Source organism: Giraffa tippelskirchi, chromosome 7 (assembly GCF_054371585.1).
Source record: "Giraffa tippelskirchi isolate mGirTip1 chromosome 7, T2T-mGirTip1v1.2.pri, whole genome shotgun sequence".
In the NCBI taxonomy this organism is placed as follows: domain Eukaryota; kingdom Metazoa; phylum Chordata; class Mammalia; order Artiodactyla; family Giraffidae; genus Giraffa; species Giraffa tippelskirchi.
Genome location: NC_137281.1, coordinates 148,444,853 through 148,459,754, shown reverse-complemented (window position 1 = coordinate 148,459,754; position 14,902 = coordinate 148,444,853). Strand labels below are relative to the sequence as shown.

Below are 14,902 nucleotides of genomic sequence, written 5' to 3'. Positions count from 1 at the left end.
TGTTCTCACATTCTGAATAGTCCTCTTTTGTTCCCAAACTAAAGCTAACTTAACTCATTTAATCATTCAACAGATTATTTGTTGAGAGCCTGCTATTACCTGGCAGTGTTCTAGGCACTGAAGATACCATATATGAATCAACAATCCAAGTCCCTGGTCTCATGCAGCTTATATTCTAGTGGGGGAGGCAGATGGGAAAAAAGTATACACCGTATTTCATAGAACCTAAATTGTCATCAACTATAAGATGTACTGTTATTTTATATACCACCAAGAAAGGAAAGAATGCCCAAGAGCGGCTAATAAGAGACCCCCCCCCCACAGACACATGAAACTGGGACCCCAAAAGCCCGCACCGTCAGTGAGAAGAGAAACAAGGAAAGAGATCGTTCCACACAGAAAAGGACCTGAAGGCAACTTGAATGTCTCAGCCTTAGCGCTGAGCGAGGGGAGGAAAAAACACCTCCCCTGAGAATATGAGCCAGAAGTCTGTTGTCTGAACTCACTCTGCCAGTGTGATCTAAACAAAACTCTTAGACACAACTCCATTCAAGTCGCCTCAGTTGGTGGCATTCCCAGGCCCTGGCAGAAGCAAATGCAAATCCCCTGAGGAGGGATTCCGTGTCATTCCAGGCCCCAGACAGTTTTAAGACAGCAGCAGTTTTTAGGACATCCTGTTATATCAGCTGTATTAAAGTCAGAAAACAAAAATGTGTCTTGCAGTCAACAAAAATATGGTACATAATATGTCAGGCAGTCATAAGTGCAGTGTAGAAAAATGAAGCAGGGTAAGGGTGTAAAGAGTGATGGGCCAGGGAGAGGAAGCATCCCCGAAAGTGATGGAGGAGCAGAAGGGAAGAAGGAAGGAAGCAAGCCCTGAGGAACTGGGGGACGAGTATTCCAGCCTGAGGCCACGTTGTTTTTGTTTAGTCGCTAGGTGGTCTGACCCTTCACAACCCCATGGACTGTAGCCTGCCAGGCTCCTCCGTCCATGCGATTCTCCAGGCAAGAATACTGGAGTGGGTTGCCATTTCCTTCTCCAGGGGATCTTCCTGACCCAGGGATCAAACCCACATCTCCTGCATTGGCAGGTGGAGGCCATAGCACACCCCAGTCCCTTAGGTGAGGGAGAGTTGAGGTGTTTGAGGACTCAAGAGAGTGAAGAGGCCCTTGTGACTGGAGTGGACTGGGGAAGGCAAGGGATCATTCTAGGAGATAAAGTCTGAGTGCAGAGGGCCTTGGAGTTCCACGGGACAAGCTTGGCTGTAGATGCTGTGCGTGCAGAGGGAGAAAGACCCAGTCCTTCCTAATAGAGGAGACAATTAATAAGTAGTGTCAAGGAACCAAAATGGACTCTGATTTCTGGGTTTAAGAGAATAAAATAGACTCACAGCTTAGACCAACTTATACTTTACACGGGATAATCAACCGCAGCTCTGATCTTCATAGTAACTGCCTCTTGTTTGTTCTGAGGTAAATTGGAGTGACTTAGATATTCTAAACGATGGCTCTGTTTTATCTGAAGAAGAGCTGATTTATAAACTAGGAGTGATTTTTCTTGTTGATGTTCAGAAAGAAAGAAGAAAAGAAACTAATGAACTCCAAAGTAAACCCTCTGTTTCCCCATGCAGTTTACAGTGTCGGTTCCCAGTCATTCACTCAGCCTTTCTGAGGACATGGGCGATACCCTAAAGCAGCAGCTCTCAAAACTACACTCTTAGCAATTATTGAGGACCTTAAAGAATTTTTATTTATGTGACTTATATCTATCAATGTTCACCATACTAGAAATTAAAACTGCAAAATTAAAAAAATAATTATTCACTCATTTAAAATAACAATAAGGAGCTCATTACATGTTAATATAAATAACTTGCCTTTAATGAAAAACAACTAGTTTCCAAAGAAAAGTAATTTAGTGAGAAGAGAGACGCTGTAAATCTCTTTAATGTCTGCATTAACAAAAGACAGTTGGATTCTTAGATCCGCTTCTGTGTTCATTCTATTGTGATGTCACATGACAGGTAGTGTCTGGAAAACTCTTAACAAGATGAAAATTAAAAAAGGCAAACAATATTTTAGAATTATTATGAAAAGGGTTTGACTTCAAAGACTACCCTGAAAGAGGAGTCTTAAGGACCGGCAGTCCCCAGACCATACTTTGATAACTGCTTCTCTAAAGACTCCACCCCACATTTTGATGGCAACAGATTTTTCAAGAGGCCTGGGATATTGCACTACAGCTCTGGCATTTAACTCCACTTTCTAGCCTCTCCGAAGCCAGAAGAAATTGAAGAGAGAATACGTTATTCCCTTGCTTCTTTAAAATTAGCTATTGGAATAGTTGTATTTGAAGTCATTGGGAGAGTAGATTAATGTGCTTTAAAAAGGAAAGTGGGCCTCCCTGGTGGCTCAGTGGTAAAGAATCTGAGTGCCAGTGCAGGAGACGTGGCTCGATACCTGATCTGGGAAGATCCCACGTGCCTCGGAGCAACTAAGCCCCTGTGCCACAGCTATTGAGCTTGTGTTCTAGAGCCCGGGAGCCCCAACTGCTGAGCCTACGAGCAGCAACTACTGAAGGCCTTATGCACCTGGAGCCTGTGCTCCACAGCAAGAGAAGCCACCGTAATGAGAAGCCCACACACCACAACTAGAGAATAGCTCCTGCTCTCCACAGCTAGAGAAAAGCCCGTGCAGCAACGAAGACCCGGCACAACCAAAAATAAATGTAAAAAAGAAGTATAAAAGATCATACATTTTTTTTTTAAAGAGGAAAAAAAGCGGTTGCCTTGCTTTTATCACCCAGTGAACTGGGCTTGCGTTCAATATCGTGATAGGATGTCAATGGAAACACTGAACTGCTCCTGGGATAGCACGAGAGAGCGTTGCCTTGCTAATCAGTCTGCACTTCCTTTCTATCCTGATCAGTTTCCAGCTTAGGCGGGGCCTCCTCTCTTTACTTCTAACAGCAGCTTTCTATGTAGAACAGAACTGGGACTCCAGCCCCTCTTTGGTTGAAATTCTGCTTGGAGCAAATGGCATGGGTCCCAGAGTGGGGAATAAAAACCAGACCTGCAGTCCATCTCAGACAACTGAGCCATGTATTTACTATGGTTCTTGGGTCCTGGGACTTCACATGATATCACTGCTTTACTGTGGGGCCATTTCAGTCCAGGGCGTTGGTCAGCTGAAATGACAGTGGACCTGACTACCGGAGGAAAGCAGGAGTTGGGGGTGCCCTTTGAAGGTTTTTTTTTCTTTCTTTCTGAGTTTCTCCAGGACTACTGTACCTTTTAGAAGAGTCCTTGAGGGGAATTCCTGGGCAGTCCAGTGGTTAGGTCTCCATCCATGCCATCACTGCCAAGGACCTGGGTTCAGTCCCTGGTCAGAGAACTAAGATTCCACAAGCCACATAGCACGGCCAAAAAAAGAGTCCATGAATTGACATGCTGTCTTCTTCTGGGAGGTCACAGATGGTGTCTCCAGTGACGGAGGATGCCACAGAAGATAAGCAGAAGGCAGCTGGAGCCTCCGGGGAGGCTCAGGCCTCGGTGGAACAGGAATTGCTGTCTGCAGACCAGACCCAGAACTTCAGCAAGGTCGGGAGCACATTCTTACTCTCTCTGAAAAGCACTAGTTTGGACGTGTTTGGATAGATTAGAATTAGAAAGCACTGTCATCTCACGCTTAGTTATGTGGGGAACAATCATGTGTATCGTCCCCAGGCCCATCACTGTACTAGCACCCAGTAAGCATCTGTTCAAAAAATGAAGGGTTATAATGAATGCTCACATGTTGTCTAAAATCCTCTCCCATCTGAGGAGTCCTTAACCATTGGATTATGTATTAGTCTCAGTTTTCTTGTGGTAGATCTACTCGGGATTTATGATAAAGATTCCATAGAAGTGGTACTGATAGCAGTGGTCTCCCTGCCTTGGAGGGAAGGGTTGTTTGTATCATTATTAACATATACATTATGTATAATGTATACATATATACAGAATACATTATGTATAATATATACATATTAACATATACAGAATAACAAATGGTGTTGGTGCCAGTAAAGACAATGACAGGCATTAAAATTACATTTGTATAATGCTTTATAGTGTACAAAGCATTTTTATCCAACAATACTTCATTTACTCCGAGAACAACCCCGTGAGATAGGTACTATTATGTCGCCATTTTACAGATGAGGAAACTGTGGTTAAGAGCTGTTATTGACTTTACTAAGTCTATGCAGCTAATAAGTTGCAAGCTAAATCTTTGTATAACCTTCTGGAAAAGGAAGGACTCATTTAAGGAAGTTAGTCAAAGTCTGGTTTAAGTCATTTAATAGTAGTGATAAGAGCTGAAGAAGTCTCTAGAAAAAGATATTATGAGAAAATGATCTGGGAGGTTTGCAGCATTCATGTATTCATTCATTCATTCATTTCTTGCAAATATCATTCTGACTCCTTGACTGGAGTCACTGATGTGAGCTGTCTCACTGATGGGCTCTTCCGTGTTAGCAGTAGGTATGCATTTCTTCTTGAGTTGCCTGCCAACTGCTTGGAGAAGGAGCAGGAAGTTAAGGCACGATGGCGTGAAATAGGGGAATGCTAATCTGAGTGGTTTGAAGTGAAACCCACTAGGGCGAGGCCACCGGCTCCTGCTATGGGTCAGTGAGGGTTGTGAGCATCGATTGACGTTTGCACTCTTCTATGCAAGTTAGATGTCTGGCAGTGGGTATACTGTTCAAATGCAAATCCTGGGGCTGGTCTGAGGTGAGCTTGTGATTCTTTATAGAACATTGTTAGTGGATGAGACAGCCTGTGTAGGGTGAGACAACCAAGGTGTGCCATGGGTGAGAGAGCGGGGGACAAAGGGAGCCAGAGCGTAGGAGCCAGGTTCTGTCTCGGCAGTACTTTGGTGGACTGATTGACAGCAATCTGTCAATCATAACCTCTGGATGGAAATTGTAGCAGGAGGACGTGTGGCCGAGTGAAGGCCCAGACGCAAGAGCTGTCCTGAGAGGAGCTGTGGGGAGGGGCTGTGCAGGCGTGGCCAAGAAACACCGTGGACAGGAAAGTCAGTAGCAAACTTTGAGGATGTTTGTGGGCCAGGTTTTTATGAAGAGCCTGAAGTCGGAAAGTAGCAAAACGCTGGAGAGACCATGAAAGAAGCTCTAAACTAGGGAACATGTTGGTGGCATGAAAATAAAAGTGGGTGGAGTTTATTACAACCTGTGGCTAGAGGAAAGAAAAGGAAAGTTGACCAACAGGAGTCAGGAGACTTGTGAGTCGGGAGAGTGGAGGTAATAATAAGGCAGGGCCGGCAGCCTTCAGTTGCAAAGAGGCTAATAGGAAACTGCCTTTAAATATGTCCTGTGACCAGAGCTCTCTTGTGCAGATGGCCAAGTACCACGGCCCACAAAGGTCTGGGGACATCGTGATGATCCAGTCTGAGCACACAGGAGCTGTTGATATTCTGTCGGCTGATTTGGAATCTGCAGACCTTCTGGGGGACCACAGGAGAGGTGAGACCTTTGGGAGCATGGAAGGTGTTTTTGTTTTGTTCCTATAGGTACTTAAAGAAGGGCAGGCAGATAGGTGGAAGGAAGGAAAGAAAGGAAGGAGAAAGCATTAGATATATGACAAAAAGAGAAAAAACAACCAGTGTCTGAATAGAGTAGGCTCTATTCAGTTTATATATATATGGTACTCTATTCAGTATATACGTCTGGTACTCGATCCTGGTGTGTGTGTGTATATATATGTGTGTGTATGTATAGATAAATATATATATATATATATTTATTTATAATAACGTTTAAAAGAGACCTGTTTCTTGAACTGAGCAGCTGACCCACCTCAGGACAATGCTCCCTCCTTCCTTGCGAACAGAAGTCAAGGAAGCCAGGAGGAAGAACGTCTTTGACTATGATCACCTCCCTTAAGCAAAATGCTGGGTGTGGCAGCGTTTCCTCAGGGTTTCTTTCTCAGTAGTAAGCAGCCTGTCCTTTCAGTCTCCCCGCCTCTGATGGCTCCTCCGTGCATCTGGACCTTTGCCAAGACGAAGGAATTCAAAAGCAAGCTGGGCAAGGAGAAGAACAGCCGTCTGGTGGTGAAGCGGGGGGAAGTGGTAACCGTCCGGGTGCCGACCCATCCCGAGGGGAAGCGTGTCTGCTGGGAGTTTGCGACCGACGACTATGACATTGGCTTTGGAGTTTACTTTGACTGGACCCCGGTAACCAGCACCGACATAACGGTGCAAGTCAGTGATTCCAGTGAGGATGAGGACGAAGACGAGGAAGAAGATGAGGAGCTCGAAGGTACACTGAACTTGAACATAATTTGCAGTCTCATTTCCTGGTTCAACCTAATTTCTAGCGATCACTTCCTGCCTTGTACCTGTCCTCCTGTTTCTGAGAATGCAGGCAGAGAATCCCTTTCAGCTTTGCAAGCCAAGTTGAGTGATGCAGGCTGAAGTCAGACCCTCTGACAGAGAACATTCTGGTGGGGTAGCAGTGATGCCTTAGTGGAAGGCTTCTGTTCTTTTTAATCGGTACCTGGCTATGTTGTCCCCTCAGGATCTGCTGGGGACAGGGGTGGGTTGGGGGCAGGGAAAGGGGTGTTGTGCTGCTGTGTGTAGAGGCAGTGTTTTTCAGATCACATATGTAAACCTGAGATTATTTTATACTTCTCAGGGATATTTATATGTCTTTCTCTGTGGGATATTTACATGTATTCTTGGTCTGGAACCAAGCTGAGGGATTGCAGTTTGCCAAACATACCCATTCTCTCCTCCTTCCAGACTGTCATAGCTGACTGACTACTGTTTATTTCTTCCTTCATGCCCAGAGCAGTTTTAAAAATAGGCTCTGTGCTATGTTCCAGTCCTTACAAGCCTACTCACAATGGCCCTAAGGCTGCCTTTTTTTTTTTTTTTTTTTAAATAAGCATTAGCCTTATTCCTTGATTTTCCCATATCATCCTATAGTCAACCCCTTAACTTGTTTCTTCATGGAAAAGCAAGTCTATAGGGAAGTTTGCATGTATTCAAGAAGGAGGAGAACCTAGGATCTTATTTGTTGCTCCTCAGGGGACCAGTAGGGGTTTGGGGGTCACTTGCTATAGCACCTTTACCTGCATTTCCTACTTCCTTTAGCTAGTTCTTTTACCTGTTGAATCTTCACTTCTAAATATCTTGCTCTCCCCCTTGGAAATTTCCAGATACTCCTTGGAAATTTCCAGATACTCCTGGAGCTAGGAAGGCTCTGTAAGGCTAAATCATTGTTTCTCAGTGCAAATACTGTTGGCATTTGGAAGGAGACACCACTTTGTTGAGAAGGTACTATCCTGATATTTAGCACTCCTGAACCCTTGAGCACTAAATGCCGGTATCACCCACTGGTCACTCTGACAGACTAGTTGGAGGCCACCAGACATTTCCAAATGCCCCGTGGGGGGGAAAGCCACCGGGACATTACCTGGTTCATCTTTTTGCCTTCAGGTAGGCCTCTTTGGTCTCTGAATTCATAGCCGAACACTGCCCTTTGCTCACACAGACCCTGTCCCAGCTGGAGACGTGGAGCGAGGCTCCAGGAGCTCCCTGCGGGGCCGCTACGGGGAGGTCATGCCTGTGTACCGCCGGGACAGCCACCGAGACGTGCAGGCCGGCAGCCACGACTACCCCGGCGAGGGCATCTACCTGCTGAAGTTCGACAACTCCTACTCCCTGCTGCGCAACAAGACTCTCTATTTCCACGTCTACTACACGAGCTGAAGGCCTGCCGGGACGGGACGCAGGTGGCGTGCACCAGCTGGAGCAGGCTGCCAGCTGGGGCCTCTTGTCCTGGATAGGCAAGGGCTCCAAGCTGAGCGTGGGGCACCTGACCCTCACGCCCTGCCTGGCGGGCCTGACTGTTGACCCCATCCATGTAGCTTTTCCCTGTTCCTAGCTTCTGCAGATGGTGGCATGGTACCCCTGTTCCGTGGTCCCTGACTCACGCTCTTGTTGCTTCCGACTCCAGCAAAATCTCTCTGCAGAGGAAACCCATCAGGCCAAAAGCCTAAGAGGAAGTCGGGTATTGCCTTTTCAAAATAGGTTTTTTTTGGTTCCAGGTGTATGCTTTCAACTGCTGCGCTCTCCTCTTCCAGAGCCTTCATGCAGGCGAGTTTAGTGGCACCTGCTCTCTTCACATTTCGAAAGGACTGGAAGAGGGCACAGCACTCTGTCCGTGAAGGAACCCAGTCTCGGGGATGCGGAAAGCTCTAGCCAGCCTCTCACCACTGCCATATTCCTGCCTGCTGGTTCTTCCCATTGTCTTACACGGGCTGGGAGCCCTCACTGCCTCTGGAGGGGTGGTGATTTCACCCTGCCTCTCTCCTTCTCTCTTTTCCCTTTTCTAAGTCTGTGTCCCTGCCATCACGCAGGAACTTCCATGCTATCCAAAGTGATGATCCATATAGTCTTAAGCTCTTCTGGGAAGAAAAACCGCCTCCATCACTTCCTATTTCAAGAGGCAATGTCCCTTTCCAAGGGCCCTGGGGGTGGAAGGAGGAAAGGGTGGAAATTAGGTACTGGATTGATCTCAGATGCCACATCTCTGGAAGTCAAGTGTTACTAAATCATTTTTATGTATAATCAAAGAAGGAGGGGTAGATAATCTGAGAGAAGAGTTTAAAAAACAAAACAACACTCCAGATTCCCCACTGCTTTTTTTTTTTTTTTTAGTCTTTAGAAAAGGGGTGATATTTAGAAATTTTGCTTTGGGACCAGTCAGATTTCCTAAGTTTCTAGATGTCTAGGTTGCTTGCATTCAGGGCTACAGGCTTTTGGTGTTGGAAATCTTGAATCAGAGGTGGTCATGAAGCTTCACTGCTGCTGCTGGTCGCCTTTGTTCTTTTACCAGGCTGAAGATTGTATGTTCCCTGGGGACGGGCTTTTCTACGCCACGAAGCTGGCATGCTGCGGGGAGCTGCCTCCAGTGTCACCAGAGCCACGTGGTGGCTGGGCACCCCCGGGCCGAGGAGAAGGCAGAGAAGGGACCACTGCAACCGTCTGTACCTCCTCCTCTCTTATTCCTTGCATCAAGCCTGTTACTACTGCCTTAGAATTTGGAGGAAGAATTAGATTTATTTATTACCTTTATTTATTGTTAAAGCCACATTTCACTTCGCCTTTGAAACAGTTCCCGTCTGTTTCTCAGAAGGCTTCCAGCTGCTCTGAGCCACTGAGGCCATCTCTCCTGTGGAGTCTAAGATGGAGATTTCGGGCGAAGTCGGGGAGGGCTGACGTTCCACTCCCGTGGGGTCAGTTCCGTGAGGTTCTGGGAGGGTTCTGCCCCTCCTGAGATGGACGGATGACGCCCCCCCACCCCCGCCAGCCTGCTGCCCCCAGCAGTCCCTGCGAGGAGCTCTAGGTTGTGAGGGAATCTGCCCATTTGCCCAGGATTGAGTGAGTGTAGGGGACTTGACCAGCCAACCAGAGGCATCCCGTGATGCCAGGACTGCCAAGTCCTCCGCCTGCTCTGAGGAGTCAGCTGCGTCACAGTGTTTCCTTTGGCTCCCTCCTTCTCTGCGTGGGAGCCTCACACCATGCCTCCCCTCTGCACAGAAGCAGAAATGCAGTGGCCAGGGCTCCTCACAACAGGTCCGTGGCGGCACGTCCGTCATGAACAAAGGGCGCTAGAGCTGCACCTTCTGTTCCTTCTGGAGCACAGCCCCAGGTGGGAGAGGATGCTGCCGCAGCATCCCTCCTCCTCCAAGTGGCCTCATACCTCCATTACTTTACGTCTGAGTGCATTCTGTAGAGGATTATACACTGGCCCAAATTTCCATCCCCTGTAAGAAGTTAGGAACTATTCTAGCGACTGCCTATTGGGGCACAGAAAGCAAACTTGCTGTGCGGTCATCCCATCAGGTAGCTGTGTGATCATTACTGAAATTGAATCATGCCTTAGCTAATTGAATAGAATCTTTATAAAATAACTTTCTACCAAGCTCTTCTCCAGTCAGCTAAAGCCTGGCTTATTTTTCCTGTTTATTGTTAACTTCTGACTTTCTCTTAAGACGGAGCTGTCGGTCATTGGAGGCTCCCTGGGATGACACTTCCTGTTGTTGATTTTTGCCACAAGAGTCTCTGCATACTTGTTTTCTTTAGAATCCTAGTTCTGTTGCATCAGGGAAGCCTGAGGGACTTGTTCCCATCGCCTCTTATTGTCTGTTCACTTTTGAAGCCCTGAACATTGTTATATTTCATTCTGTACTGGTGTTTCGTTAACAGTCATTGCCGGTTTGATCCATTCACACACACACAAAAAAATAGCTAAAAGAAGATACTTTCACCATCTAATGAATTTACTATCCCATATTAAGTCATCTGAAATTATTGAACTTTAGGGACAAAATATTACCTATAAAACACATGTAATTAATGAGAATTTCATGGTTCAGCAAATCCTAAGAGGTAGTCACTTCCTTAGTCTCTCTGTGTCTCAGTTTACAAAACCAAAAAATGAAGTGAAAATCACTTGCTTTCACCTTCACCCTGTTCTTTAGAGCATAAATATTAACGTACAATGGAAAGAAAGTACTTCACAGTAGGAGAGACTGGAATTCTTTCCACAAGGTGGCCAAGTTCTTAAGTTTCTTTGGTTTATTTAGTTTTGCTACTTTGTTGAGAGATGGGGCTTTTAGAAAGTTTAGAGTATTAATTTTTATCAACATTTTATTTTGAAAAATTCTCAGCAAACAACATTTAAAAGAAGTATAGTGTAAGCACCCTTATGTATATCCATCACATAGATTTTAAAATTATAAACTGCTAACTTTTAAACAAAAATGATTCTGCCATTCTGTTCCTTTTAACAGATGTCCAATAGAGTATTCCCTTCACTGACATCAGCTGTCCAGTGTCAGAGAGCTCCTGGTTTTTAGCAAACTCACTTCATTCAGTGCCAGTTAACCGGGGAGGTGATCCTCATAAAAAGGTTTCCTGTTCTCCATCTTTCAGAATTTGTGCTGTATTTCCCCTTTCCCTTAGGCTCTAAAAGCTAATGTTTTCTTCTCTATCTGGCATGTCAGAGTGAAGGTAATTGTGAAACTGCTTTCCATTGGAAGGACTTTTTTCTGATCTCTGTTGCTTTCCAGCATATCCTCAGGACTGAAATTAACACTCGGCTCCTCAGACATAATGTAGCTTTAAAATGGAAGTAGGTAGTAACTTGAAATTAGCCCATTCTTAGTTTTTTTTTTCTTAATTGATTCATGCACTTTAAAAATATTTTTATCTGTTATTTAGGAAAGAAAATCTTATACTTTTAAAAAGTATATATTGTCCCTTGTAATATATATATGGAAGAGTTTTAACTGAAAGCTTCCTGAAAGCTCACTATCTTATTTTAATCAGTGGGTTTAGATATTACTGTAAAACATCTTTGAAAGAGATTAGGTGAAACCCAAACCCAAAGTATTTTTATGTTTATTTTAAGACCACTTTTCTGCAGAAGGTTGCCTTTTAACCCCAGAGTATAAGGTTCTAAAGTACAAAGCTGAGTGACCCCTAACATTTACACAAAAGGCTATTGTTTTAGAGGAAGGGATAGGAGTGAAAAGGTTTGTGCAGCTTGAGAACTGCCTTTTCTTTTTTTTTTTTACATTGATAGTAAGGAATGAAAACAAAAGAGAAAAAAGCTATCAAATGTATCCCAGAATCTTGCTCATATTCTGATTTCTGTGTAGTTCTTTAGTTTGCATTTCATCCATTGGAATTTTTCTTTTGGCCAGAAACCTCACTGGTTCTCACTGTGCTTGTTGGAGACATCCCAAACTCACTTTGCTTTCTTTTCCAACAAGACTGGCTTTAGAAATATTTTTGAGTAGGTCTCCTCTGCTAAGTGTAACCCTGACCTGAGGATTGATGTCACCTCTATACCCTCTGGGACTTGTGGGTCCAGCTCCATGAAAAAAGATGGTGACTTTAGAAAGGGTAGGAGGAGTTCCTGCTATGTCCTCATAGCTTCAGTTGGTTTTGACTATGGCCCAAAAGGGATGAAACAGATTCATTTTGACCAACATCCGGAAAAGCCTCAAGCCACAAAACTTTTTGTGTACAAGCTGTACCCTCTGTAGGCTGACCTCCCTGTGAGGGGTAGGAATCTCATTCCCTTTCATCTGTGTGGGCCAGTCATACACACACAGTCAGTGGGACCAACAGACAGACACAATTTGGTCTTTCTTTTAGAGCCTCCATTTAGAATATCTCCTGGGTTGAAAAGGTTCACACTAACCTCTTGAACTAGTCTCTCTCCACCTAGCCAAAAGCGTAGACCTTTTGGAAGCCTGAATTTGCTAGAAGCAGAAAGGGCACCAACCCTATAGAATCTCAGTGGTTGAAAAGAGTTGGAAAGTGAGTTTCTGTATGAAGGAAGGTGGTCTCATTTTTTGTGGCGAGGGGTAGCTTGTTAAGGGTTTCATGCTCTTTAGAGAGCAAGTCCTTGTATTCATTGTATCTGATTGTGCTCACAGAGCCACGATGCATGATTCTTTGGGAAGTAAGTAGGGGATGGGTGGTTATAACTAGTCACAAGTTGGGTGCTTCCCAGCAACCCAATATATGGTGAGTGTCCCTATGACCAAAGTCCCAGTTTTCATGCACATGGGATCCTGTCCCTCGGCCCTCATTTCCACATAACTGAGAGGCAAAGAGAGGGGCTAGGCCCCCTCCACTTCTCTTATTTATGGTAGTTTGCAACTGGCAGCATGATATCCAAGTTTACATAATTAACCAGAATCAGATAATAGTGTGAGTTGAGTAGATAAGCTAATCAACCTTGGTTGGAAGTAGGACTGGGGAGGGCGTATGACATCCCACATTGGGGTAGCTGGGTGGGTAACTCCTGCGTGACTGTGCACTTGGAACTCTCGTTAAGCCACCAAGTGAGTGAAGAGGATGTGACGATGCTATGCCGATCAGGACGACACGTTAATTGAGTTGGCGGGGAAACAGAGCAAGGCCTCCATCTCCGGGGACTAAACCCTGTCACCAGCTGTGCGTACAATCTCAGTGTGAGGCGGCAGCTCCGCAGGTTCTCAGAGTCTGGCTTCAGGGCCCACTAAGGGGCCAGTCTAATGTAGGCAGTGACTCTGGCCTTCTGCAAAGGAGAACCTCCTGAGAGTCGGTTCCTGGTGGCCTCTTTTCTGGGAATGGGTGGAGGCACCCTGGCAAGAGCTGCTTTGGTTCTTTTGGTACCTGGTTAATGGTCAGTGTCATCCACTTGCTCTGTCCAGCCAGTCCAGCACCTGTGGGCACGCCTTTGACATCTACCCAGTTATTTAGGTAGTGATGTTAGGGCAGGATCTGGGACCCAAAGGGTGAGAGAAAGTTTGCTAAGTATGGTGTGGCCAGATTTCAGAAATCACCGCTCCCTCTGGGATGCTGCACTGTCCCTCCTGAACCAAGAAGGCCAGACAGAGCCCCTTCTATCTTAAAGTCTTGTCACCAATCTAAGAAAACGCAATTAATTGCCTAAAGCCTTGTTGGGGGGGGGGGTTCATTTACAAACAGTAGTTTCCTCAGAAACTAAGTCCAAAGGCACAAGACACTGGCTTTGAAATGATCTGTAGTCCCAGTCACTGGTTTGAACTCACAATCTGATTTCTTTCAGTCCCCCAGGTATGTGGACCAGAGTTGATTTCATGGCTCTTCACTCTTATAAAGAGATGAGGAAAATGTATGCCAGAAATCTAGAGATACAGGCTTTTGAAAAATTAAATTCCATAGTTTTCTGTCATTTTAAGCCAATAGTTTTGACTCCCCTAGGGATAAAATATGTGAAATGGTTTCCAGGGGTTCAAGTACATATATTTTCTGAATGTTCTGATATAGGGTCATGAATAATTGTAAAGTATTGGTTTGAAATATGATAGTATATGGGATAACAGAAGAGCCTTTAACTCACAGTCAGATAAAGGAGCTCTCTTCCTGAACCCTTTTCCTCACTCAGGTTTGAAATGCCTTATCTGTAATGTTACCTTAATTGATTATTACCATTGGTTTTCAGGTTCAGTCAAGAATCTTGTGGAAAACATCCTAATTCCTTCTCTCCTCTCCTAAGCAGCATATTTTCCTGAGAAATTTCATATTAAAAACTCCACTAACATCCTTTTCTGAAGTGATTGTCCCATAAATGAATTTTTTATTTAGTCAAGCTGAATTATTTCCAGTTAGCTATCTTCAAGAGCAAGTAAAGTCTGGAGAAAGCAACCCAGTCACCCATGACTCTGCTGTACCCTTTTCCCTTAATAATGGGAAGTGTCCTGAAATCCCAAGAAGAAAGCTGCTCTGTTATCAAAGTGATGGATTATAAGAAGGCCAGACTTTGGGTAAGGATAATTGGAATAGAGGAGGTGCTTGAAGATCCAAACTACTTTATGCCATTTAGCTTGTATTTCTGAAAGGCCTGCTTTGGTGCCTTGCACTGGCATCTTATCAGTTGACTGAAAGATGATTGTGCTTTCTTGGTAAATATTTTTAAGCAACTGGCAACTACAAAGGCATTCTTTCCTTATCATTCTAGATCATGCACTGATGCTGACATTACAAAAAGGGGTCTGGAAGGGAAAGAGTGTCACAGCCTTTTCTTTAAAATACACGGTATCCCAAGCAATCATTTGTCACAGTCAACTAGTTTTATGTGTTCCCTGTCATAACAAATGCTGTCAGCATCGCCTATGATTTCTAAGAACTCTGAACCAAATTGTTATTTGTTATGTCCTGCTGAGTGGTTTTCCCTTTAAAATACTGTATTTCTACCACCCCGTGGCACTGATACACAGAGGATCCTGAGCTATTGTTCCTGAAATAGCTCAGTTCTTGTGTTTTTATATTATGTAACCGTTTTGTGATGCTT

The 14,902-nt window shown here is 44.8% G+C and overlaps 1 protein-coding gene across 6 annotated transcripts in view; it reads left to right on the top strand.

Moving 5' to 3' along the window:
* Positions 1-10,833, top strand: part of TMED8 (transmembrane p24 trafficking protein family member 8) — a 28,513-nt gene extending 17,680 nt beyond the window's left edge. For 3 of the 6 annotated variants that reach the window (XM_081510542.1, XM_081510544.1, XM_081510545.1), the window contains exons 3-6: positions 3,467-3,599; positions 5,398-5,524; positions 6,014-6,319; positions 7,556-10,833. In XM_081510542.1, the coding sequence (XP_081366668.1) occupies positions 3,467-3,599; positions 5,398-5,524; positions 6,014-6,319; positions 7,556-7,773 (784 nt within the window). In that variant the 3' untranslated portion in view covers positions 7,774-10,833. Of the gene's footprint in view, positions 1-3,466; positions 3,600-5,382; positions 5,525-6,013; positions 6,320-7,220; positions 7,339-7,555 lie in introns of all 6 variants that reach the window. The other 3 variants (XR_014059605.1, XM_081510543.1, XM_081510541.1) reach the window with 3 other exon arrangements.
* The last annotated feature ends 4,069 nt before the right edge of the window (positions 10,834-14,902 follow it).